General features: G+C 34.2%; 4 protein-coding genes, 1 non-coding gene and 3 pseudogenes across 10 annotated transcripts; 4 read left to right on the forward strand and 4 right to left on the reverse strand.

Annotated features, from left to right (window-relative positions):
* Positions 1-258: 258 nt before the first annotated feature.
* On the forward strand, positions 259-2,247 carry AT1G32820 (annotated as a pseudogene; the record flags this gene model as incomplete). Its single annotated transcript has 1 exon — positions 259-2,247.
* An 803-nt stretch (positions 2,248-3,050) lies between these two features.
* Positions 3,051-6,690, reverse strand: AT1G32830 (annotated as a pseudogene; the record flags this gene model as incomplete). The annotated part of the gene is made up of 10 exons: positions 3,051-3,098; positions 3,198-3,368; positions 3,442-3,560; positions 3,639-3,729; positions 3,810-3,956; positions 4,037-4,183; positions 4,364-4,501; positions 4,772-4,879; positions 5,332-5,592; positions 5,797-6,690.
* A 1,725-nt stretch (positions 6,691-8,415) lies between these two features.
* On the reverse strand, positions 8,416-11,565 carry AT1G32840 (annotated as a pseudogene; the record flags this gene model as incomplete). Its single annotated transcript has 11 exons — positions 8,416-8,574; positions 8,677-9,114; positions 9,575-9,626; positions 9,704-9,945; positions 10,028-10,090; positions 10,197-10,253; positions 10,344-10,451; positions 10,567-10,656; positions 10,738-10,773; positions 10,882-11,256; positions 11,350-11,565.
* A 1,713-nt stretch (positions 11,566-13,278) lies between these two features.
* MIR2933a lies at positions 13,279-13,390 on the forward strand. Its single transcript, NR_139118.1, has one exon. It is a non-coding gene; the product is annotated as a microRNA ath-MIR2933a precursor (primary transcript).
* Positions 13,391-14,498: 1,108 nt separating this feature from the next.
* On the forward strand, positions 14,499-18,919 carry UBP11 (ubiquitin-specific protease 11; the record flags this gene model as incomplete). The annotated part of the gene is made up of 12 exons (NM_103019.3): positions 14,499-14,644; positions 15,144-15,356; positions 15,453-15,597; positions 15,709-15,768; positions 15,876-15,974; positions 16,115-16,489; positions 16,572-16,712; positions 16,864-17,034; positions 17,172-17,429; positions 17,507-17,661; positions 17,753-18,521; positions 18,624-18,919. 12 exons carry the CDS (start codon positions 14,499-14,501, stop codon positions 18,768-18,770), a joined length of 2,679 nt encoding a protein of 892 aa, NP_174562.2. The 3' UTR covers positions 18,771-18,919.
* Positions 18,914-20,919, reverse strand: AT1G32860 (Glycosyl hydrolase superfamily protein). The gene is made up of 2 exons (NM_103020.3): positions 19,465-20,919; positions 18,914-19,249 (listed from the first exon to the last, which is right to left on the reverse strand). Exons 1-2 carry the CDS (start codon positions 20,671-20,673, stop codon positions 19,178-19,180), a joined length of 1,281 nt encoding a protein of 426 aa, NP_174563.2. The 5' UTR covers positions 20,674-20,919; the 3' UTR covers positions 18,914-19,177.
* Positions 20,920-23,500: 2,581 nt separating this feature from the next.
* Positions 23,501-25,817, forward strand: NAC13 (NAC domain protein 13; the record flags this gene model as incomplete). 3 transcript variants are annotated; one of them, NM_001333020.1, is made up of 3 exons in its annotated part: positions 23,501-23,783; positions 24,026-25,033; positions 25,153-25,562. In NM_001333020.1, exons 1-3 carry the CDS (start codon positions 23,507-23,509, stop codon positions 25,560-25,562), a joined length of 1,695 nt encoding a protein of 564 aa, NP_001323024.1. In that variant the 5' UTR covers positions 23,501-23,506. The 3 variants fall into 3 exon arrangements, with proteins under 3 accessions (NP_001323024.1, NP_564410.1, NP_001117401.1); NM_103021.4 differs by having other exon boundaries at positions 23,538-23,783; positions 25,153-25,817; NM_001123929.1 differs by having other exon boundaries at positions 23,549-23,783; positions 24,026-25,015; positions 25,153-25,817.
* AT1G32880 (ARM repeat superfamily protein) lies at positions 25,798-26,605 on the reverse strand (the record flags this gene model as incomplete). Its single annotated transcript, NM_103022.1, has 3 exons — positions 25,798-26,095; positions 26,194-26,321; positions 26,480-26,605. 3 exons carry the CDS (start codon positions 26,603-26,605, stop codon positions 25,798-25,800), a joined length of 552 nt encoding a protein of 183 aa, NP_174565.1.
* Between the last annotated feature and the right edge of the window lie 124 nt (positions 26,606-26,729).

Here is a 26,729-nt window from a genome sequence, read left to right on the forward strand (position 1 = left end):
AACGTTTTTAAACCCCTTTTAAAAATCCTTGTAAAATCATTATTAACGTTTTTAAACCCCTTTTAAAAATCCTTGTAAAATCATTATTAAGTCAGTGATTGAGTTTATTACAGGTTGAGACGACTTCAAATCCTTTTGCTTCTCATTCTGCATCTACTACTCAGGTAATAATCCTTTTAAAAAATCTTGTAAAATCATTATTAACGTTTTTAAACCCCTTTTAAAAATCCTTGTAAAATCATTATTTAAGATAGATTTATGTTTGAGGTAAGCTTTTTATTTTGGCAGCCGAGGTTAACCTCTAGGATTATTGAGGCGTGTGTATCTGAAACATCTAGTATTCTTGATCAACGGTATTCTAGTTTTGCGTTTTCAACAGGTTTAAGTGATGCTGATTCTTTGTTTATTGGAAAATTTTTCAAAGACAAAGATGAAATGGTATTCACGTTGCGGATGTTTGCAGTGAAGCACAGCTTTGAGTTTCATACAGTGAAATCAGATCTCACGAGGTATGTTCTTCATTGTATTGATGAAAACTGTAGTTGGAGACTACGTGCAACTAGGGCTGGTGGATCCGAGAGTTATGTTATTCGGAAGTATGTTAGTCATCACAGTTGTGACTCTTCATTAAGGAATGTTAGTCATCGTCAAGCATCTGCAAGGACATTAGGAAGATTGATAAGTAACCATTTTGAAGGAGGAAAGCTTCCCCTCAGACCTAAACAGCTGATAGAAATATTTAGAAAAGATCATGGAGTTGGAATCAATTATTCGAAGGCTTGGAGAGTTCAAGAACATGCAGCAGAACTTGCGAGGGGTTTACCTGATGATAGTTTTGAGGTTTTACCGAGGTGGTTCCACATGGTACAAGTGACGAATCCAGGTTCTATCACTTTTTTCAAAAAAGATTCTGCTAATAAGTTTAAGTATGCGTTTCTGGCTTTTGGTGCATCAATTAGAGGTTATAAGTTGATGACAAAAGTCATATCTATTGATGGTGCCCATCTGACATCAAAGTTTAAAGGGACTTTGCTTGGTGCCTCAGCTCAGGGATGGGAATTTTAATTTGTATCCTATTGCTTTTGCAATAGTTGACTCTAAAAATGACGCGTCATGGGACTGGTTTTTGAAGTGTTTGCTGAATATAATCCCTGATGAGAATGATTTAGTTTTTGTATCTGACCGAGCTGCTTCTATTGCAAGCGGACTTTCAGGGAATTATCCACTTGCTCATCATGGACTTTGCACTTTTCATTTGCAAAAAAACTTGGAAACCCATTTCAGAGGTTCTTCACTTATTCCAGTTTACTATGCGGCTTCTAGAGTTTACACGAAGACAGAATTTGATTCTTTGTTCTGGGAAATCACTAATAGTGATAAAAAGTTAGCACAATATCTTTGGGAGGTAGATGTTAGGAAATGGTCTCGAGCTTATTCTCCTTCAAATCGGTACAACATCATGACATCTAATATAGCTGAATCTGTTAATGCCTTGTTGAAACAGAACCACGAGTATCTGATTGTTTGCCTATTTGAGTCAATCAGATCTATTATGACAAGATGGTTTAATGAGCGACGTGAAGAGAGTAGTCAACATCCGTCTGCTATTACTATAAATGTAGGGAAGAAAATGAAAGCGTCATATGATACTTCAACACGATGGCTTGAGGTTTGTCAAGTTAACCAAGAAGAGTTTGAGGTAAAAGGAGATACCAAAACGCATTTGGTTAATCTGGACAAAAGGACTTGCACATGATGTATGTTTGATATTGATAAATTTCCTTGCCCACATGGAATTGCTTCTGCTAAACATATCAATCTGAACGAAAACATGTTTGTTGATGAGTTTCATTCTACTTACAGGTTTTATCTCTATTCTTCACAACTTTACAGGCGTTTTTAAATGTTTTAATAATATATTTTTATGGTTTTATCTGTGTTTATGTGGTTTTAATCTCAGTTTACATCGCTGTAATTTACAGGTGGCGTCAAGCATATTGAGAGAGCATTCACCCAAATGGTGATATGGAATATTGGGAGATTCCAGAAACTATTAGTGAAGTTATTTGTCTCCCACCTTCTACTCGTGTACCTAGTGGCAGACGGAAGAAAAAGAGGATACCTTCTGTTTGGGAGCATGGACGGTCTCAGCCAAAACCAAAATTACATAAATGCAGTAGGTGTGGTCAGTCGGGTCACAACAAATCAACTTGTGTTGCTGCAATTTATATATATCTTTATCTCTAAAGAATTGAATATTGTTGGGTTTTTAATATTTTCTTCATTGTGTCGTGTCATTTCTCTCGTTTGTTAAAATTACTATCAAACTTTTACAAGTAATTTTGAAGGTTATTCCAATATTTTACCTTTTAAAATCTCTTGTAAAATCCTGTTTAAAACGTCTGTTTAAATCCTTTTAAAATATCTTGTAAATCATTCGTTATGCCACTTACATATACTTTAAACGATTGTAAATCAAGTTAAACACTTTTACAAGCTTTTAACTTGAATCTTTTAAAATGTCTTGTAAGTCGTTTACTAAAATTACTATCAAACTTTACAAGTAATTTTAATAGTAATTCCAATAATTTACCTTTTTAACATATTTTGTAAAAGCCTGTTTAAAACGTATTTGAAAATCCTTTTAAAATACCTTGTAAATATTTCGTTATGCCACTTACATATACTTTTAACAATTGTAAATCAAGTTAAACACTTTTACAAGCTTTTAAAATCCCTTATAAATCATTTTCTGACATTAACTTATTCTTCTTAAACGAATGTTAATCAAGTAAACCCCTTTTAAAAGCTTTTAAAATCCCTTGTAAATCATGCTTTACCACTTTATTATCCTTAAAAACCGATAGCAAACCATGTAAGCTGTTTATGCCTTTAAAATCACTTGTAAATCATGACAATTCTTATAAAACCATAAACAGTTGACAATAGTAAAGCATTTTGATTAGATTTGACAGTCATAATTAAAATACAAGTACAATCATAGATTCCAAATAACAAAAGTAAAATAAACATGTTTGAAATAAGTCAGTCTAAAGAACTAAATCCATTTTTGCCTTAGTAGCTCTGTCCTTCTCTACCTGCAAATAAAATTCAACCTGTAAGTTATTTTTTGCATAACAATAATATTCAAGTTTTTAAAGATATATCGTTATACAAAAGAAGAGTTTAACACTAACCATTATTATCTTGCAGATTTGTTCAGCTAGGTATTTCACTTCTGGATGAGCTCGAGGCAGTTTGTCAGGATGAATGAGTAACGTTGCTTTCTTTAATGCTAATTTGTATTTCTTCTCGTCCCACATATCCCATATTTCGACTTTTTGCCATTTACTGTCGGGCCAAAGAATCTGAAATGTAAAAATTCCAAAATGATTAGAATTAAAATCTTTTGTAGCAAAACAATGATGTAATTTAACTTACTTCTTCAAGTGACGATAGTAGATCTCTTATTAATTTGTTTTTCGCCCATTTTTTAACTTTTAGGTCAATTTCTTCCATTACTTCCTGACTCAACATGACCGGCGTCAAAGGAGTTTGAACTGATACAAAAACAAAAACAAAAATATTTAGAAGTTGTTTATCAAGGCAAATCATCTGTGAATGTAAAAAGAACTTACGACTGCTCTGTCCTTGGGTGATTTCTTCTTCTTGCGTAGAGAGTGGTGTTTGATTAACATCTTCATCATCTTTCTTGGTCTCTCTTGGAACCTGTAAACAAAAACATCAAAACAAATTTTTATTTTTTGACAATTTTATCATGTCTTTTTAAACAATTAAGGAATGGAGACCTCTGTTGTTTCTTCTTTTTGAGGTTGTGATTCTTTCTCTGTGGGTGCAGTCCCATTATCTTCATCATCTGACAAAATTACATATGCTTCTTGATCTTCAGTCTCATCATGTTCATCATGTTCTTCTACGGTTTCTTCTTTTGGAACCTGTAAACCAAAACATCAAAACAAATTTTTATTTTTTGGCAATTTTATCATGTCTTTTTAAACAATTAAGGAATGCAGACCTCTGTTGTTTTTTCTTTCAGAGGGTGTGATTCTTTCTCTGTGGGGGCAGTCCCATTATTTTCATCATCTGACAAAATTGCATATTCTTCTTGATCTTCAATCTCATCATGTTCATCATGTTCTTTTACGTTTTCTTCTTTTAAAACCTGTAAACCAAAACATCAAAACAAAATTTTTATTTTTTGACAATTTTATCATGTCTTTTTAAAAAGTTAAGGAAAGCAGCCCTTTGGTTCCTTTTTTTTTTGTTGTGATTCTTTCTCTGTGGGTGCAGTATCATTATCTTCATCATCTGACAAATTTATATACGCTTTTTGATCTGCAACATCATTATATTCATCATGTTCTTCTACTTTTTCTTCTTTTCCTTCTTCTCTTTCCATTTCTTCATCGCATTGTTTGGGATTCTCTTGTTTTTCTGTTTCTTCAACATTGCAAGTAGAATGATGATCTCTGTATTCAACCTGTATAAATAATTACAAGTTCCCAAATACAAACCAGAACACAGTTATTAGTCATGTAAATCACTTTAAAAAAGCTTTTAAAATCCGTTGTAAAATCTTATCGAACACTGCCTACCCTTTCAAAACGAATTTCAATCTTTTAAAACCCCATTAAGAAGTCTTTAAAATCCCTTGTAAATACATATCTAACACTGCTTATCTTTTTAAAACGGCTAAAAATCTTTAAAACACGATTTATAAGCTTTTAAAATCCCTTGTAAAAACACATACCTTTTCTTCTTCCTCTTCTTTTCCTTCTTCCTCTAGCTTTTCTTCTTCCCCTTCCATTTCTTCATCACCTTGTTTGGGGATCCTCTTGTTTTTCTGTCCCTTCGTCGCCTCTGTATTCAACCTGTATATAAAATTACAAGTTTTATAACTACAAGTTACTCATGTAAATCACTTTTTAAAAAGCTTTTAAAATCCGTTGTAAATACTTATTGAACACTGCCTATCCTTTAAAACGAATTTAAATCTTTAAAACCCCATTAAGATGTCTTTAAAATCCCTTGTAAAAACATATCTAACACTGCCTATCTTTTAAAAACGGCTAAAAATCTTTAAAACACGATTTATAAGCTTTTAAAATCCCTTGTAAAAACACATACCTTTTCTAATTCCTCTTATTTTCCTTCTTCCTCTTGCTTTTCTTCTTCCTGCTCCTTTTTTTCGTCCTCTTCTTTTTGTTCTTCTCTAGTATAACTGGCAGGAACTCTTTCGATGCCTAAATAGCCCTCCAGCCTTCCAACTTTCTTCTTAAGAACCTCACAATTTTCATATACCAGTTTTACCTTCTTACCAAAGGACATTGATTTCCTTTTTCTGCTTTGATGCACAACTGTTTCAATTGCAGGTTTCAAGACATGATCAATTCTTCCTTGATGTCCTTGTTCCACTTGAATCCATCCCTGACACCAATCCTTCTTGCTCATTCTATATCCTTTGATCACAAGATCAAAAACATCCAACAGATCCTTGTCTTCAGGATTCTTCTGTGAAACCAAGTGGTCGTATTCATGAGTATGAACACCAACTATTAGTGTCACTTCAACCTGCAAAGATAAACAAAATTCCAAACTGTGTAAAAATAATGCACAATTCTTAATTAACCTTTTAAAATCCGTTGTAAATAGTTTAAATTGCTTTTAACCCTTTGTAAATCTTTAAAACTTGATTGTAAAAACTATTGTAAAACATACTCTTTATTTATAAACAGTGTTTAAAACATAAAAAAAGCCACAGCTAAGAAAATGTACCTTGTCACCATCTGCTATCATTGTTATAGCTTTTGCACTTGGAGACGATGTTGATCTCCATTGGAGAATTAATGGAATATTTCCACTAGATGATTCATCTCTAGTGCCAAACTTTTCACCCAACTTCTGAACCGATGATAATGCCCATATCTGAATTGATTGAACAAATCCAAATAGACCATATTGTTTCCTTAACAAATAGTCATTACCGATTCTCTTCACTTCAGTTACCAAATATGAGTACACAATCTGCGCCCATGGATACTTACAGAACTTTTCGAAATTAGTAGCTCTCTTCAGATTCTCAATTGGCAGCATGGTAGTCGGATTTCGAGCTAGCAATATGCCCTCCACTAGTAACGAACCCGCCAATCTCAGTCTCTCCTCTGGCTGCATTTTTTTGGAACGCTTTTCCAAAACATATGTAAGATCTAACAAAGTCATTTCCTTGTTAATCCACACATCTTTTTTCTGCTTTCCCTTCAAAGTCTGATTATCTTTTATCCACCACTTTTCTTTCTTCTTTCTCTTCACATTTGGATTGCTTCCTGATGCATCATCCATTGGAAGTCCTGTTGTTATGATAAACTCTCTCAGGGAGAATCGCATAGGTTGATCAGCAAATACAAACCACAATTCGTCATTGTTGGTTAGTATTCTTCTCTGGAGTAAATGATGAACGATATGGCTTGAAAATGTTAAGTCCATTTCAGCGAATTCCACTATAGGACCCAAGAATGTGTCCATTAATGTGTTGAACTCTATCGGCTCTAAAGCTTTCCTGATAGTCGAGACAATTTTGAAGGATGAATGCTTTGATACCCTTGTAATATTATCTACTTCGCTGCCTGGTTGGAACAATCTTTTAGGGAAGAACAGTTTCTTTGTACTCATATTTCTCAAAACCTGATTAAATACATTAACACAGTCATTAAGCTAACACAGTTTTTTGAAATGGTTTTAAAAACCATTTTTGTAAATCTATTATGCATTTGTAGTTTTCGAAACATAAACATAGTCATTACAAGTCGTTTAAAGAACTTTAAAAACCCTTGTAAAACCATTTTTCAAAGTCATTACAAGTCGTTTTAAGACTTTAAAAACCCTTGTAAAACACAGTCATTACTCCATAATCCTTTTTAAAGACCGTTTTGAAACCATTCCAAAAACAAAATTTTAATCTTTTTCAAAGAACACAACCGCTGAAAATAGAAACAAAAAACCCTTTTCCAAACCAACTCCAATCAACTGGTAACCCATAAATTAAGTGAGGATCTATAAATTAAAACACAAATCCAAACATCAATCTATTTACTGTTAAAGTTTCAAAACGAAAAAACTTTGAAATTGCTACAACAGAGAAGTAAATCGGCATTTGAAATCTTCTTTGAAGGTTTTTGAAACCCAAATATCAAACTTTAAAACATAAATCTATCAAAATTATATAACAATTTTCAACACTCCTTCAAAATCTCAAATATCAATCTATTTTACTTGTTTCGTTTTCAACCGAAAAACCTAGAAATGCTAGAACAAAAAAGAGATTCGGCAAAAATCGAACAAACCCAAATGTTAAACTTAAGTTTCGTAAATTAGTTACCTTCAATTGCTTCCTTTTTGCTGGATAATCAGATTTTCTTCAGATTGTTGAAAGGAAGAAGACGAAGACGACAGTTTGTATTCTTTTTTTTGTTTTTTTTTTTTGTTACTTTTTTGTTGTCTTTTTAGGTTCCCTTCCTTTTTTGTTTTTGGGTTATAGTGAATTTTTGGGCTTTAGTGTTTTTTGGGCTTTTAGTGTTTTTTTACTAAAACAGTTTGTTTTTCTAAATAACAGGCCTAGGCCCAATTAGTAACAGATACAGTGTTTAACATTACTGTACCTTTTTCAACGGGTGATATTCTCTTTTAAAAACGGTTGTAAATCATTTTAAAAACGGTTGTAAATCTTTTCAAAGTGACTGACCCTAATTCGGTGAAGATGTCAGCAGCCAATCCCTGTTTAATTTGTTTTCAGGTTATAGTGAATTTTTGGGCTTTAGTGTTTTTTGGGCTTTTAGTTTTTTTTAAACTAAAACAGTTTGTTTTTCTAAATAACAGGCCTAGGCCCAATTAGTAACAGATACAGTATTTAACATTACTGTAACTTTTTCAACGGTTGAAATTCTCATTTAAAAACGGTTGTAAATCATTTTAAAAACGGTTGTAAATCTTTTCATAATAACAGTTACTGCAGCCTTTTCAACACTTTTAAAACGCTTTTAAAACAGCTTATAAATCGTTTGTAAATCTCTTTTAAAAACGGTTGTAAATTATTTTAAAGACGATTGTAATTTTTTTTTATAATAACCGCTATTGCAGCTTTTTCAACACTTTTAAAATCCTTATAAAGCAGCTTGTAAATCGTTTAAAAACCCTGTTTAAAAGCATGTTTAAAGTAATTTTCCATTCAAATCAAAGCACCTGTTAACAGAAACAACCATTATACAGTAATTTTGTAAAACAGGAATTGAACTAAATAAACTTTTAAATATTCAAATGACAAAGTTTTATAAAATAAGAAACAAAAGCTGATAAATCTATCTTATACTCCACTACTTTTTGATTAGAAGTCTGCTACTTCTACAAAGTGACTGACTCTAATTCGGTGAAGATGTCAGCAACCAATTTATTCCTAACGTTTTGAATTATGTTCCCTTCAAAGTTTGAATGGCTGGTATACATTGAGTAGCATTCCATAAACTTCAGCATATAGATACCAGACTCTTCATTTCTAGGAGCCTATAACGAAAAACCAAAAGAATTACTTAAGCAAAGAAGTTATAGAAGTCAGGACTTACGGAATATTCATTTCTAAGACTATGATATATTTAAAGAAGTTACCTGAGGAAAAGTGGTCAGGACTTTGATGCTAAATGGAGAGACATCCATGTCTTCTTTTTTGAGGATGTTCTGAACAATGTATGGCATAGCTATAGAGTAGGCAACAACATATTTTTTCTTGACTTCTTCTGTTAAATAAGAAGCTGCACATTCCCATATACAAACTGTCTTCTGTTCCAAGTGGATGAGCAAGGCAACCCAGCATTTTCCTTTGATACAGAAAGGAGCCAATATGCACTTGGTTTCTTCCTCTATTATCAGCTTACTGATTTCTTCAGACTGAAACTGAAATCCCTCTTTGTTATCCAAAAACTCCATGTATGACTCATCAATCACATTTAAGAAAGACGATCCAACAAATACAACTAATTTGTTTTTGAATAATTCTGGATTGCTTTCCTTCCTCGTTTTCATCAACTCCAAAGCTGCATCAACATGCTAAATACAACAAAAATAAAAATTATCATATTAGAAAACCCCTTTAAAAACGATTGTAAAAAATGCAAACCCTTTTTAAAATACCTTGTAAATCATTATACGCCACATACTTATGCTTTTTAACGATTGTAAATCAAGTTAAACACTTTTAAAAGCTTTTAAAATCCCTTGTAAATCATTCTATGCCACTAAGTTCTGCTTCTAAAACGATTGTTAATCAATTAAACCCTTTTTAATAGCTTTTAAAATCCCTTGTAAATCAATCCTTACCACTTTCTAATCCGTTAAAAACGATTGCAAGTCATGTAAATCCTTTTTAAAATACCTTGTAAATCATTTTTACCACTTTCTAATCTTTTTAAATTGTTTATAAACCACGTAACCCTTTTTAAAATCCCTTTTGTAAATAACTTAATGATGCTTTAAAAACTATATGTAATTCATGGGTTACCAATTTTACAAGGATTGTAAACCACTTTGTATCTACAATATTTCCCGCGATTGATAGTGGCCTACAACAACAAAACAGTCAACAATGATGCTTCTTCCATTATTAAAAAAAACTCACTATCTTACTAACAAAACTCACTTGTTTTTCCTTGACTTCTTCCATTCAGCCAATTTCTCAAGTCTTGTGGCATCAACTTTCGCAAATGGATGCAAAATTGGATGCTTCTTCTTCTCAGCTGTGAAATGTGCTTGGGTATGAATGGAAGGAACCGTACCCCGCTTACTCTTTCTTTGCGGAGCGGGCTGAAAATCATCATTGTCGCCATCATTATCAGCGTTATCACCATCATTGCCAATAATTTTCCTTTTCTTACTCTGTGCCTATCAAAAATAATAAAAAAAATAGATGTTTAAAATACCTTGTAAACAAAATTTTTAAAATCATAATAAATTAGATACTAACCTCTTTCCTTGTTGGAACATCAACATCAGCACTATCAACTTGTTTCTGCCTCTTTCTCGGCACCTAGAATAGTAAAAAACACCAATTAAAAGTATTTTTAAAATCCATTGTAAATATCATAACAAGACAATTGACAATTTTTAAAAACAGTACTATTGCAAATACTAACCTGTTTTCTTGTTTTAAGATTATCCTCAGCATGAACACTTGGTTTAACTCTCTTGTTCTGAAGTTGCATGAAAGATAAACTTTTAAAGATTTGAAAAAAATATTATAAACACTTGGTTAGATAATACAATTTTTTTTAAATGCTAACCTCATTTCTTCCTCTGCTAACTCTCTTCTTATCCTTTTGAACATCCAGACTTTCTTCAGACAAAATATTGAAACTTGGTGTAGAGGATCGTGGAGTAGGAGACTTATCCTTGAAAAGATAACAGAATGTAAAATTATAAAAAGGATACTAATCATTTTTGTAAGACTTTTAGAGATATAAATTACTGTTCTTTTGACGATTCTTCAACTAATTCATCACCAACATCACGTTGGGTGTTTTCATCATCACCCGGATAGCTCCCATACTGTGTGTTTGGCTCTCGGATTGAATCTTCAAATGATTCATTGTCATTCTGTAATAAAATAAAAACAATAAGTCAATCATTAATATAATTAGTAGACCTTTAAAATAGCTTGTAAAGATTTTCAATTACCTCTGCTTTTCTTTCTAGTCCTCCTTCTTCTTCAGCCTGCGAAAAAAAAGAGTACATTGTAAAGGTTTACTACGTATTTAACCTTTAAAATACATTGTAAAACCTTTCCTTTCAAATAGCTTTTAAAGAAACATTTACAATTACCTCTAGTTGTCTTTCTACTTCTTCATGTTCTTGTTTTCTTTCTTCATCTTCCTCAGATCTCTGATTATTCTTTTCCTCCATTCTAATGTCCAAAATCCTCTCAATCAGCTCGACTCTCTTGTTAAGATCTTCAAGGATTGTCAAAATCCTGTCAAGCTTCTCGCTATCAGATATTTTGTTATTAATTTTGTTTTGACCTACTTCTTCAAGGGCAGCACAAACATCAACGCATCTTGTATTCCATTCAGTTTTCTTCAATCTGTAGGCCATCTTAACAAGTTCCAAAACCTTTTGGAATTCTATGTCGTCTGTGTGGAAATCAGGAACTAAAGACTTGAAGTCTTCTGGGTTTCCAATAATTGTATTCACCTCAATCTGCGAAGATACAATAACATTACAAATCTTGAGAAAGCAGAACTTCAAATCTCAAAACCATTTAAAGAATTCTGTAAATAGACAAAAGCTTACCTCAGAAACATCATTTACAAGGTTTACGATCTTGAAAAACTCTGGAGTAGTAGTGCTTTTCCACTTCAATATCAATGGATATTCAGATTGGAATTCGTTATCTTTAACTCCATATGCTGCACCAAATGCTGGAACTGCGCTCAACACCCATATTGTTAGCGCTAGTCCAAATCCTCTCAAATCATATTTCTCTTTTGCCCAAGTTTTCTCGTCCATTCTCAGAATTGAATTTGATAGAACACTGAATGCTTCTTTACCCCCACGGTTGGGCTGTGTACATCTCAAAATCAGAAGCATGCTGCAATCTTGGCAAAGGTATCTTCTCTTTTCCATATGGTGTCAAAAGAATTCCTTCAGTCAACACTACTGCAGCAAGACACAACTTTTCTTCATCTTCAACAGCAAGTTCACCTTCCTTAGGTTTTAAAAACAATCGATCTTCGAGATCACCAAGAGTATAGGATCCTTTACTAGCCCAAAAGTATGGTTCTTTTACAGGATCTTTCCCCTTTCGTTGAAGTTCCCTATGAACAGGTTCACATTGAATTCTTGTATGAACAAAAGACAGTGTAGAGACTATTATTACAGGTTTTATAGTAAATACTTTAAAAACGATTGTAAATCATGTTTAACACTTTTAAAAGCTTTTAAAATCCCTTATAAATCATTCAATGCCACTAATTTATGGTTTAAAAACGATTGTAAACCATGCAGACACTTTTAAAATCCCTTGTAAATCATTATATGACACTTACTTATGCTTTAAAAACGATTGTAAATCATGTTTAACCCTTCTAAAAGCTTTTAAAATCTCTTGTAAATCATTCTATTCGACTTACTTATGCTTAAAAAACGATTGCTAATCATGTTTAACCCTTAGAAAAGGTTTTAAAATCCCTTGTAAATATTCTATGTCACTTACTTATGTTTTAAAATCGATTGTAAACTATGCAAACACTTCTAAAATCCCTTGTAAATCGTTTTAAGACACTTACTTATGCTTTTAAAATCCCTTGTAAACGTGGTTAACACTTCTTTAAGGTTTTAAAATCCTTTGTAAATTATTCTATGTTAGTTACTTATGCCTAAAAACGGTTGTAAACCATGCATACCCTTTTTCAAATCCCTTGTAAATCATTATCTGCCACTAACTTATGCTTCTTAAACGATTGTTAATGAAGTAAACCCCTTTTAAAAGCTTTTAAAATCCCTTGTAAATTATCTATGACACTTACTTATTTTTTAAAAACGATTATAAACTACGCAAACAGTTATGCAAATGCCTTGTAAATCATTCTACGACAGTTAATTAAGCTTTAAAAACGATTGTAAAACTTTATTACATGTTGTGAGATAGAACTCTCTCAAGGAGAAACGGATAGGTTGAGAATCAACTCTAAACCAAAGAGTTGATCCTTTTGTTTTCACTCTCTGCTGCATGAGATAGTGAAAGATTTTTCCAGAAAATCTGATTCCCTTCTTAGCCTTCATTTTTGGTCCCAATTCAACTAGAGGACCAAGAAACGAACTTCTAATCTTCTGAAATAAACACTCGCCTAAAGCTTCCTCTACTTTACTAACTAAATTCCAATCCGAGTATTGTTGAACGGTTCCCAGTGCAATAGATTCCTCACCTTCTCTGTAGATTTGTTCAGGCTATGTAAGGATTTCACTCTCTGAATCCATCTGCAAAACATGTTATGAAACAGCGTCAGATTTACTATAAAATTGACTATAAAATTGACTATAAAATCGATTATAAAAACGATTACCGTCGGATCTATCGATATCTCTGGGGATTGTTTGCGTCGTAGAGATATGATCTGAATCCTTCAGCGAAGAACAGGTTTATCGGAGAGGAAATTCGTCGGCGATTTTGGGGTTTCTCAGAAAGAAAATTCGTCGACGATTTTGAGTGAAATCGGAGAGGAAATTCGTTGGCGATTTTGAGTGAAATCGGAGAGGGAATTCGTCGGCGATTTTGAGTGAAATCGGAGAGGAAATTCGCCGGCGATTTTGAGTGAAATCGGAGAGGAAAATCGGAGAGGAAAACGAAGAAGTTTGTGCCAAAACGAAGAAGTTTGTGAAACGAACGTGAAACCTAATCATTCAGAGGGTAAGACAGTCATTTGGCATATTAGAAGGGGTAGTTTTAAAAATGGTCTTCAGGAAAGGGCACTTTTACAAAAGTTTATTAGAATAAGGGCAGTTTTGCAAATCTCCCAAGATTCAATTTAATGTTTCAGATTTGTTATCTGTATTCGTGCTTTTAGCATTAAAAGGAGTTTTCTTGAAAGTAATGGAATTGATATGCAATTCTAAATAGAAACATATACTATGTATCTAACAAAGACATTATTTCACTAAATCAAAGACAATTTATTTTTGAACAGAAATAAGCCAATTGTAGAAAACTTTCTTCTCTATATTCCTCTTCTAGCCTCTGTAAACTTCCAAAATAAATAGGAGGAAATATTCTAAAATAAAATTTTCTAACAAGGTAAAATATCTATCTTTCATGACAAAAAATTACCATTTTTATTACTCAAAAAAATGAAAGGGGCCAATTTTTTATAGGATGAAATTGTATTTACGCAAACTAAATAGAAAAACTTAGAGGAAAAGGCAAATAATACTATATACTTTGCTTTACTAACTCTTTAAAGGAAAACAATTCTGGTAAAATTTAATATAATTTTTTTGTTTTTATAAAAAGATAAAAATGTTAAAGTAAGAAATAAAAATCATAAGCATAGATTAGAGACATTAATATATACAAATATATAGAATAATAATAAAAAAATGAATGAAATGGCCGTTACTTGGTGAAGACGCATAAAAAGGTTGGGCGTTTCTCTTCTTATCATCTCTGCCGATTTCTCTCCGTCGTGGTCCGTCTTCTCTTTCTCTCTATCTTCCTCCAATATAGGGTTCTTCTAAATTCTCTTCCTTGTATTATTCTTCTTTGTCGTCGTCTTTAACACAGAGGAAAAACTGCTTATCTCGATTTAGGTTTCCTCGACTTTGTTCGGTTTCTTCCGGTTCAAATGTACGTTGACATATTCCCGCGTGCGTCATTGACTTTTTCTTTTTTGGTTTGACGGATTTTGATTTTGTTGTTGATCACGTTGTAGTTTGGTTCGGATACGATGACATTAATCACTGATTCTGAATCCATCGGAGTTTGTGAATCCTCCTATACTCCTGAGGAAGAGAGACGTATTGTCACCGAGCTTAATAACGAAGCCGAGGCTGATTTGAAAGAGGGAAACTTGTATTTCGTTATCTCAAACAGGTCTAGTTCTTGTTGCTTACTACGAGTTGCTAAATTCTACTACTTGTTTGATTAGAAATGCAAAAATTAAACTTGCTTGTCTTGTAATACCCAACAGATTAACCATTGCTTTGTACTAACTTGAAAGGAACGTTACATGCAATAACGGCTTTGATTCATGAATTAATGTTGTAGGTACAATGTCGTCTAAATACATTATATTTTGATTCATGATTTTTTGTGAATTCTTAAGCTTCCTGTAGATTGACAGAGATCAGATCGATCATTGCTGTTAATTTTCTTCTAGCGAGTGATTTCTTGGCTTAGTGTTAGACAATGTGTTTGGATTTTAATAGTTTTTGGTCCATGAATTTGGATAGATGTTATGAGAGTATAGCTGACATGGTGATAAGTGAATATTTGTGCTCATATGAAGATTGGATTTTGTGTTTTCTTTCTCGGTGTTGTTATCCTTAGCCCATTTTTGGCTGTGTTTTATAATGTTTATTTGTTATTGTAGGTGGTATACAAGATGGCAGAGGTTTGTTGGGCTACTAACAGAAGAATTTCGTAGTGGAGAGCCTTCAGAAGTTACCCGACCTGGTCCAATTGATAATCATGATATAATTGATAGTGAAAGTGATGCTAGTGATCCGCAACTTCGTATGATGCTGGAGGAAGGTGTCGACTATACTCTAGTTCAACAAGAAGTTTGGAGAAAACTCGTTAAATGGTGATTGTTTCCTATGTCCTACATATTAATAGGATAGTTAATTTTTGTATTTTATAAATCACAAGTTTATTGGGCTAATTCTCTTCTATACTTTAGGTATAAAGGAGGTCCTCCAGTACCGAGAAAGTTGATATCTCAAGGGTTTTACACTAAGAGCTTTAGTGTGGAGGTTTACCTACTGTGTCTTACCTTGACAGACAGTAGAGACGAAAGCACTACCATCATAAGGTTGAGCAAACAGGTATGGTGTCGTCCCGTACTACCTTACATATGTATTTTAGGTTATAGACTATGTGCGATAATTGTACTCACATGCTTTGTTCACTTCTCCTATGGATTGTTGATGTTCCAGGCTTCTATAGGTCAACTTTATGAGATGGTTTGTGCTGGAAAAGGGGTAGCAAAAGAAAAGGTGTCTTCTCGCAGCTTTTCTTTTCTACTTCATCTTATGCCATGATGATATACCTCATTTTTTTATTCAGAGATATTGTTTGCTCGATATTCGATTTGTATAAGCAGGCTCGCATATGGGATTACTTTGAGAAAAAGAAAAGCGTACTCTTGGATCCTTCATCTGAACAAAGTGTGGAGGAAGCGGGCCTTCAATTCAACCAAGATGTAAGTGTGACTTGAAAACTTTCTCAGGCACATGACAAATTTTGAGCTCTATAATTGTCACTGAACCAATATCTCGTTTTGGCTTGCCTTTATTTACCATAATTTTATGTGTTGAGCATTGATGTGTGCATTCCATGCAGATTCTTCTTGAGGTTGATGGATCTGCATCTTCTCAATTTGTCATGAGCTTGGCTGAAAATGAATTAGCTATGGTACCTCTAGAGCCTATGAGGTCAGATGCTATGGATATTGTGCGTGGTGGAGGGACCTTATCTAATGGTCACTCCAACGGTTTTAAGTTTAGCTTCTTTGGGAGAAACACTTTCAAAGATGATGTTTCTTCAAGGACTTTTGGGAAAGGAGAGAAGAGAGGTTTAGGAGGATTGCAAAATTTGGGAAATACATGCTTCATGAATAGTACTCTTCAGTGTTTGGCTCATACACCCCCTATTGTTGAATATTTTCTACAAGATTACCGCTCCGACATAAATGCAAAGAATCCTTTGGGAATGCGTGTAAGAGCTTGAGAGTTTTGGTATTTGTATATTATATAATTCCATGTGAAGTCATTCAAACGAATCTATATCTCTAATGTAGGGTGAGCTTGCAATTGCATTTGGTGAACTTTTGAGGAAATTGTGGTCATCTGGACAAAATACAGTTGCGCCGCGCGCTTTTAAGACAAAATTGGCTCGATTTGCTCCACAATTTAGTGGTTATAATCAGCATGATTCTCAAGTAAGTCATGTTCTCCAAAATGGTTTATGGTTAATCAGCAAGTAAGACAAAATTTGTTGTGTCACTTATGGCTTTTTTCCTTCCTCTTACACTAGGAAACCAGTGCCTTCGTTATGTCTTCATGTATGATATGTTAGCTCATTGTTTCCAGGAAATGCTTGCTTTCTTATTGGATGGGCTTCATGAAGACTTGAACAAGGTAAAACGAAAACCTTATATTGAAGCTAAAGATTCAGATGGTCGTCCAGATGATGAAGTAGCCGAAGAAAAGTGGAAATACCATAAGGCCCGAAATGACTCTGTGATAGTTGACGTCTTCCAAGTAAGCATTTCTTACTCTTTGTATTACTTATCTAACAAGTATCCGAGGTTATAGTTAAACCAAAAATGTATTTGAAGTTACTTCCTCTTCTTTGTCTGTTTTAAACGTACCTCATGTTGTATGTGTTTTCACTTCAGGGACAATACAAGTCAACATTGGTGTGTCCAGATTGTGGAAAAATCTCAATCACATTTGACCCCTTCATGTACTTATCTTTGCCGTTGCCATCAAGTCGCACTCGATCAATGACTGTTACAGTGTTTTATGGCGATGGAAGTCACCTTCCGATGCCATACACTGTAACAGTTCCTAAAGACGGTTCTTGTAGAGATCTCAGTAATGCATTAGGCACTGCTTGCTGCTTGGACAATGACGAAAGCCTTTTACTTGCAGAGGTAATACTTTTAGCGAGTCCTTTCTTAAATATTTTTTGTCCTTCACATCTAACTAAACTGTGATGTTATCCTCCTAGGTGTATGACCACAAGGTCTTTAAGTATTATGAAAATCCCCGGGAGTTGCTGAATGGGATAAAAGACAATGAACATATTGTGGCATATCGGTTCAAGCAGATGCACAAAGGACCAGGAAAAGTCAAACTAGAAATTCTTCATGGGGAGCAGGAAAAGTTAGCTTGCTTACTTGAAAATCTGTCATTAAAGAATTTTTTTCCTTCTTGAGTTCCGCTTCTAATGGATTATAACTCTCAAATTTCACAGGTCTAGTGACAGGGGCCCAAAGTGTTTTGGAACTCCCCTAGTCACTTATATCAACAAAGAACCACTTAGTGGAACAGACATTGCTACTAGCATCTCTGGATTGTTGTCACCTCTACGCCGGGTTCATATGTCATGTGTAGTTAATAGTGGAAACGAGAATGGCCACGTTCCAGATGAATCATCCAGAAGTATATTATCTAGAGACACGGAAACAGAGGATAATGATAGAGAATTATCCTTGAGCCTCTTACGAGATTACTATTCTTTCAATCTCCAGCCACTTGAGTCCGATTCCGTTGTGAATCCTGGTAGTGTTACAAAGGTTTTAGTCAAGTGGAACGAGAAAGAGCATGAGAAATATGACTCAAGCTACTTGAATGATCTACCTAAGGTTCATAAAAATGTCTTGGCAAAGAAGACAATGCAAGAGGGAATATCTTTGTTTTCATGCTTGGAAGCCTTTCTAGCAGAAGAGCCTCTAGGACCAGATGACATGTGGTATTGTCCTGGTTGCAAAGAACATAGACAAGCGAACAAGAAGCTAGACTTGTGGAAGTTGCCAGATATTCTTGTGTTCCACCTGAAACGGTTCACGTATAGCAGATATTTCAAGAATAAGATTGATACGTTAGTGAACTTCCATATTCACGATCTAGATCTTAGCAAGTACGTAAAGAACGAAGACGGTCAGTCATATCTTTACGAGCTGTATGCGATTAGCAATCATTATGGTGGCCTTGGAGGTGGTCACTACACTGCTTACGCTAAGGTATTGTGTCTTTTGTTATCTATATTGATTTTGCATGCATTCCTAATAAGTCTAGTGGCAAATACATCGAAACTAACGTGTAGTGGCTGTTTGCTTCTGCAGTTGATGGATGAGACCAAATGGTATAATTTTGATGACAGCCGTGTTTCAGCTGTAAATGAATCCGAGATCAAGACTTCGGCTGCTTACGTTTTGTTCTATCAAAGAGTGAAAAGTGATTCAGAGACATCGGATATGAAAATGGATTAGTCGGAACAGGCCCAACATTTTTCAGGATTCATGACAAAGTTTACTCAAGATCCATTCATTGACCTAATATTTTTATTCTAAAGCTGATTGAGTAAATAGCGTTTAGATTCTAAAGACTGTATCGTTAGATTTTTTTACTTCTTTTTTTCCCAGTGAGGGAAAAAATTTGGGCAGTGAAAAACATATTATTGATTGGGAATATAGAAGTGAATTAAATGTGTGATCCTCAATTCCTCATACTACATAAGGTGCAAAATGAATTTCTAACATAAAGATTATAGGAGTAATAAAAACGAAAAATAGCCGTGAAAATAGCTCAAGTAAAAAAAATATCTGGAATTTAGAAGAATGCAAATGGCTTCAGGACAACTTTAACTTCTAGTAAGTTAAACTCGAGTTTCGTGTAATCAAAGTAAGTGTCTCGCCAGTAACATGCTCACCACCAATGACAATATTGCCCCTTTCCCTTTTCTTTTCCCCTGCAATAAGGAAACAAAATTCATTTTGTTGCAAATACTTATATTGGAACGAACCATTTCTCTAATTTTTTTATTGTTTTTTTTTATTCTTAAAAATGGGATAACATTTTAGTGCATAACAAAGTTTTAGACTTAAGGTTGAAAAAACGAATCTAATGCTTTACTTAAAAAAAAGATATCAACTTTAACGAAAAAGAAAATTCGAAGAATCTTACCGTTACCGGAGAAGCCGAAATTGCTAAATAACCAGTGGACGCACTATCCGGGGCCACCGGAGAAACCGGAAACACCGGTGACTTATCCCTTCCTCCACCGCTACTACTATTCCCACCACCGGTACCACCACCACTAGCACCTCTCACGACATCGTTTAAAGCAAACCCAAGTGAATAAGCCTGAGTCCCATCAGGTTTAAACAAGCCATAATTCCTCTCCGACGTCGGACCAGGTTTCAAATTCTCATTAAAAAGGGCAAAAACGTAAATACTTAGATCATTATTAGGCTTCAAGGGCGTTTTAGTCTTTTTACCACTCATCATCATCTTAATCAAGTTTCCGTTATACCTCTTCGCATTCTCCGGCGTAGCTCCGACCTCATCGTCGTCACCTTTCGATGGCCACCCAGTCTCCGATATCTCAACTCTCAACGATTTAAACCCCGCCGCCGCTAAAGCAGAGTAGACAGCGTCGATCTGAGCGAACAACATGTTATCGTAGTGAAAACCGGTGGCCGGATCTACGATTCCTTGATTAGGTTGAAACAGAACGAAATCTAAAGGAACTTCTTTAGGGTTTCCTTTGTAAGCGAAGAAAGGATACGCGTTGATTAAGAACGGAGAATCAGTTTTCCGGTGAAATTCTAAGATCGGAGTTAGCGAATCGAGTAGATCCGGTTGAAACTCGCCGGCGGAAGGTGGGAATGAGGATTTGAGGATCGAGAGAGAATGCGCGGTGGTGACGGAGATTTGATCGGAGAGACCGGCGGTGATTAAAGCAGAGTGAACTCCTTGCATCGCTGGGAGGAGATTGGTAGTGAGTGAAGAGTCGTTGAGAGCGAGGATTTCGTTACCGATAGTTATGCATGTGATGTTAGTCGCAGGTAAAAATGGAGTAACGTTTTGTTTGATCCATGTTAAGGCTTTTGAAGGATCTTTCATTTTGGAGAGGTATTCGTTGCCGAGTCCGATGATGAATTCGATTCCGGTGTTGGAGAAAGCTTTGAGGATTTGTGGATTTGCGTCGTAGAGTTTTACTTTTGTTGCTCCGATTGATTTTATTAGTGGGATTACGTCGGTTGGGGAGGGGAGGTTGTCTCCGATTTGACCGTAGTTTACTCCGATTGAAGTTGTTGTCGTCGGGAGAATGATCAATGTTAGTGAGATGAGGAATAAGAGAGAAGAGCGATGGAAGCTGGTAAGCTCCATTGGATTCCGGCGAGAATGCCGGTGGTGGAGATGATGGAGTTGAAGAGAAGAAGACAATTGCAGAGGTTTGAGTTTATTAACAGTGGAGGTGGTCGGAAGCTGAGGTAGTGTGAATGTGATATTGTGATTCGTTATTTTGCTTACTATTTTGGTTTTTTATTAAATCGTTTTGATTTCGGATATTTTTTGAGTCGGTTATTTAAGGAGGGAATCTCGATGTAGTTTTGTGTGTATATTATAAATTGTTTTTTAAAAAGAAGTAAACTACAAGAAAACTCAATTATCTTAATCTTACACAATTTAAGGTGATGGAGACAGGAGAGTACAGTTATAATTAAAGTTAAAACTGGAATTATGTTTCAATGTTCATGTGTCTAATTCATTCTCAACTTTCTATACTTATATGAATTTTTGAGTTTGTTATAAATTTGAGTTATTATTACTAGAAAAATGCATGCATATATATGTGAGAAAAACAATAGAAACGAATCTAGAGAGAAGTAAGGAAAAAGAAAAGGCAAGTAAACAAAAAACAAGTAGCTTTAGCTTCACATGAACGATTCATTCACTGCTTGCAAAGTTGAAAATCTATGGAAAATTTAATCTCTTTTTATATTTTACTTTTTGGGAAACTGACAAAGGTTGATGAATGTGCATTGTTTACAAAATCGACGGTTTTGATCGGCTCTGAACTTTCTCTCATCTGACTTTACGTGTCTTTTGCACCGGCATAGGTCGGCCTGCTCTATATTCATAATTGAATTTTTTCAACCAAGATATTTATATATTTTTTGTCGCAGGTAAGATATTTATTTGCTTACTAAATTAGATACTGTTTTAGAAAGAGATAGGTTTAGTTAATGATTTTATGTTATTACATTCGGATATTGAAAACGTTGGTCTATTTTGCAAAGAACATATTCTTCGATTATTAGCCTTCTTTGGTGTAGTTGTCGCCTTTACAACTTTACAGCTTTCACGTTCGGTTCAACTCAATTTTTTTTTTTGAATATAATATACTTTTTATAACGGTAAGTTTTCTCGGTACAAATTGTTTCTTGCGAAACTTTAAATATTTAGACAAGAGAAAAGCATTTTAAGTGCTATTTTAAAATTGAGTAATCTTTTATTTTCTCACCTTAATTTAATTTAAATTTTCAAATAAAAGTACAAGAGACCATCAGAGAATGAAGAAATTCTGGAAATTAAGACCAAAAGAAAATAAAAAATAAAGTCCAAATAAAAGAAGCCAAAACCCCACCAAAATAGCAAAAAAAACTTTACAATTTCTTTCACCATGGTGTTATCTAAATAAGTATTGAACGAAGAACAAATTCATTTTTGTTCAACCATAACATTAATCAAAAAACACATAATTTACGTAAAATAGTTTGTATACAACAATAAAACCCGATTGTAATCAACGTGGTGTTAGCTAGTGGTAAATTTTTCAGATGAAAGTATTGTGTTCGACGTACGTTGAAAATGATTTATTTTCTAAAAAAGATGAATTTAACTTAATATGGATTTCACTTCTAAAAAATATAAAATCTTCATTATTGAACTTCTAGATATTAAGAAAAATAAAAATAGAACATGATTGTAATACTATAAGTTTTGACAAACAGCTAATCTTCTCCATTTGCAATCAATTTGATAATGACACCTAAAATTTTCCAATCTCAATCCTTGATACCAGTAGAGCATATCAATCGTAATGGCACAAAGTACAAACCATTTCAATTTGAAAGAGAATTGCGCAAGAACATTAAAACACCTCTTAATATAGAACAAGGTAAACTCAATCTTTTTCACATCTGATGATGATGCTGCTTCATCTTTCTCTCCATCTCTAAAAAAATAAAATAAAAACATAACTATGTACTCTTTAAAAATATATATTATAATATATAATTGAAGAAAAGATACAACATAAATGGTAGATAGTCAAATCTTTCAAATATAATATAACACTAAACTCAAATAACACATCCAATGGGTTATTTTCTGTATATACAAGAGCTCAACAAAATTCTCAAATACTTCGGTTGTGTTCTAGTCATTTGGAGAAATCATGGACATCTAAAAAAAAACCCACAGTTTTTGTAGGCCGATGAATTTATTATTACTAAATAAAATATCACGCTTATTATAATCAAGTTTCTAATCTTACGTGTCGTTTAGAGTTAGGCATAATATTCGAATCCGAGTATCTGATCCGAATCTAAATTCAAAATTTCAAAATACATGAACAAATTCTATATTTCAAAATCCAAAAATCGAATTCGAACTGATATCGGAACATATCTACAATTTAAATACATAGTAATAATATATTATTAATATTTATATTTTTAATAATCAAGTGTCAAAACATGCGGATTTTTGAATGTTTAAAATATTTTAAATAGTTAATTATTTTTGAATAAATTTGGTTAAAAAAATGTTTTGGGTTTTTTATATATATATTCTTTATATTTTTGAGTAGTTTAAATATATTTAGTTATGAAATATTTGATTTTTGGAAATTTTGATGAATCCGAATTAGAAATTAAAACATTTAATCCGAACCCAAAATCTAAAATATATCCAAACAGATTTTCTATCTCAAATCCAAAATTCCGAAAATTTGGAATACCGATTTGAATCTAAATGGGTATCCGACCCGAAAAAACGACGTCTCTCGAAGCCAAACCTTCTACTTCTCCAGAAGGAAAAAGAAAATAACAATTAAATGAAATGAAAAGTAAAATAATTCCGCAAACAAAGATGCTACGTGTCGTCTCTGTAAGCCAAACCTTCTTCTCCAAGGAAAAAACACCAATTAAATTAAATGAAAAATAAAATATTTCCGCAGAATAAGACTCTTCTTCCATTTGGTACAGAAAAATCGAAACTTTTTAGGGTTTTTTTTTTTGTGATAACGAGAGAGAAAAAAGTGATGGACTTGTCGGTTGAGAACGGAGGTTTAGCTCCAGGTTTTAGGTTTCATCCGACGGACGAAGAACTTGTCGTCTATTATCTCAAAAGAAAGATCCGTCGGAAAAAACTCAGAGTCGAAGCAATCGGCGAGACTGATGTCTATAAGTTTGATCCTGAGGAATTACCTGGTACCCTTCATTTCAAATCTTCTCCTTACTCTTTAATTCATTTGATTTGCTTTCGTTTACCTCAAAATTGGAATGTTTTGCTCTGTTTTCAAGTTTCGATTTTTATCTGTTTCATTCATAGATTGCTCAATTTGAACAAGCATGATTGTTACATATGTATGTATGGTTGATTGATTTACACTCTAAAGGTTTTTTTTTTTTTAGCTTCTGACTTTAAAAATGGACTCTTTTTTTTTGTGTAGAGAAAGCGTTGTATAAGACTAGAGATCGTCAATGGTTCTTTTTCAGCTTAAGGGATAGGAAACATGGAAGTAGGTCAAGTAGAGCTACTGAACGTGGCTATTGGAAAGCAACAGGGAAGGATAGAGTCATTCATTGTGATTCGAGACCCGTTGGAGAGAAGAAGACTCTTGTTTTCCATAGAGGCAGGGCACCTAATGGCGAACGGACTAATTGGGTGATGCATGAGTATACATTGCACAAAGAGGAGCTCAAGAGGTGTGGTGGTGAAGATGTTAAGGATGCTTATGTTCTTTACAAGATTTATAAGAAAAGTGGGTCTGGTCCTAAGAATGGTGAGCAATATGGAGCTCCTTTTATTGAAGAAGAATGGGCTGAAGATGATGATGATGATGTTGATGAGCCTGCTAATCAGCTCGTTGTTTCGGCTAGTGTTGATAATAGTTTATGGGGGAAAGGGCTTAACCAATCTGAATTGGATGATAATGATATTGAAGAGCTGATGAGTCAGGTTAGAGATCAGTCTGGTCCAACATTGCAGCAGAATGGGGTGTCTGGACTGAACTCTCATGTAGACACGTATAATCTGGAGAACCTGGAGGAAGATATGTATTTGGAAATCAATGATCTTATGGAACCTGAACCTGAACCAACTTCTGTGGAAGTCATGGAGAATAACTGGAACGAGGATGGTTCTGGTCTCCTGAATGATGATGATTTCGTTGGTGCTGATTCATATTTCCTTGATTTGGGAGTGACAAATCCTCAGTTAGATTTTGTTAGTGGTGATTTGAAAAATGGGTTTGCACAAAGTCTTCAGGTGAATACTTCTTTAATGACTTACCAGGCCAATAATAACCAGTTCCAGCAGCAATCAGGGAAGAACCAAGCTAGTAACTGGCCACTCCGTAACAGCTATACCAGACAGATAAACAATGGATCATCGTGGGTGCAGGAGCTAAACAATGACGGACTTACCGTTACCCGGTTTGGTGAGGCGCCTGGTACAGGTACTTGAAAGCACTAACAGATTTTCCTGTAGATACCTCTTTTCACTCGCATACTAAATATTCTATCTAATTGTGAGGAAAGCGACTGGCTTCTTATCCTAATCATATTCCCTTGACAGGTGATTCATCTGAATTCCTAAACCCTGTTCCTTCTGGTATAAGTACAACTAATGAAGATGACCCGTCAAAAGACGAGTCTAGTAAGTTTGCTTCTAGTGTATGGACTTTCCTGGAATCCATTCCTGCAAAGCCAGCATATGCATCAGAGAATCCATTTGTGAAGCTGAACCTTGTTAGAATGTCAACCAGTGGTGGTCGTTTCAGGTTTACTTCTAAAAGCACAGGTAATAATGTTGTTGTTATGGATAGTGACTCAGCAGTGAAGAGGAACAAGTCTGGAGGAAACAACGATAAGAAGAAGAAGAAGAACAAAGGTTTCTTTTGCTTATCGATCATTGGGGCTTTATGTGCTTTGTTTTGGGTGATCATAGGAACAATGGGAGGTTCAGGGAGGCCTTTGTTATGGTGAGAACCGAAAAATCCAAGAGGTTAAGAGACATAAAGGCTTGGTTTTGTGTGAACCATTAGAGAGTCAAGTCATTGTAATTATTCTCTTGGATTATTAGATTCAGAAGCTGTTTAGTATCACAGTTTATGCTTGGAAGTTTTCTCTGGTATTGTTAAAAAAGTACCAATAGAAATAAGCAAAAGAATTTTCTTATCTTTTAGGATATTTGAACAAATGATGTTACTTAACTAGATTATTAACTTGGAGGTTGTTGTATATCCTCATCATCCTCTTCAAGCCAGTAAGTCTGCAGAATCTTCAAAGCCTTGTCGTAGATCTCGATGTTTTCGTGTCTTTGCAGGTTCAAAATCTTATCTAGCCCTTCCGCTTCGATCAGTCGAGTATACCAGCTCACGTCGTCTCCTGCGTTCTTTTCAGCCTCTCCAACCTTCAATGTGTTTTCCATTCCATCCAGACACTTTAAGATGGTTTTTACATCTGGACAAAACAGGATATCACATAAAGGTTTGATGCAGCTCTGCTCCACCATGTATCTGAATCACACCAATAAATGGAGATTGTGACTTTGATGATCATCTATAAGCATGTTAAGTTGAAAGTGCAAAAAGAAAGAAATAAGACAGGGACGTACTTGATTTGATCATGAGAACCAAGTAAGGTCGCATTTGAAATTGCGCATACAGATTCTTTCTTCATGTCAAATTCAGCATTCTGAGTCAGTTTGACCAAGGTTGGAATCAAATTTGCATCGATTACTGACTGTTATCACCAGGGGAAAACAGTTTAGTTTAGTGAGATAGCAAATAGACAAATTGTTTTATGTTGTGCACCTGAATCATTGTATATATATCAGAATCAAAGATTACACTGATCATCAATAAAAACATCAACTTGATGGGGGAAATTTTTCTTCTAACTTGAAGCTTAGGGAAACTTTCATCGAGAAGAAACTGAATGAGACGATGTACAGCTCCAGATCGTATCACTGTTTCGATAGGACCACGCATATCTTCTGCACATGTAATATAAGAAACATTACGCATATCTTCTGCACATGTAATATAAGAAACATTCGAGTGAATGAAGAATCTTTCAAATCGATCAAGAAAAAGAGTAAAAGAGAGATTTGATTTACTCTTCTTTTTTTTTTGAAAAAATGTTAAATTA

This window comes from Arabidopsis thaliana, assembly GCF_000001735.4.
Source record: "Arabidopsis thaliana chromosome 1 sequence".
Classification (NCBI taxonomy): Eukaryota; Viridiplantae; Streptophyta; class Magnoliopsida; order Brassicales; family Brassicaceae; genus Arabidopsis; species Arabidopsis thaliana.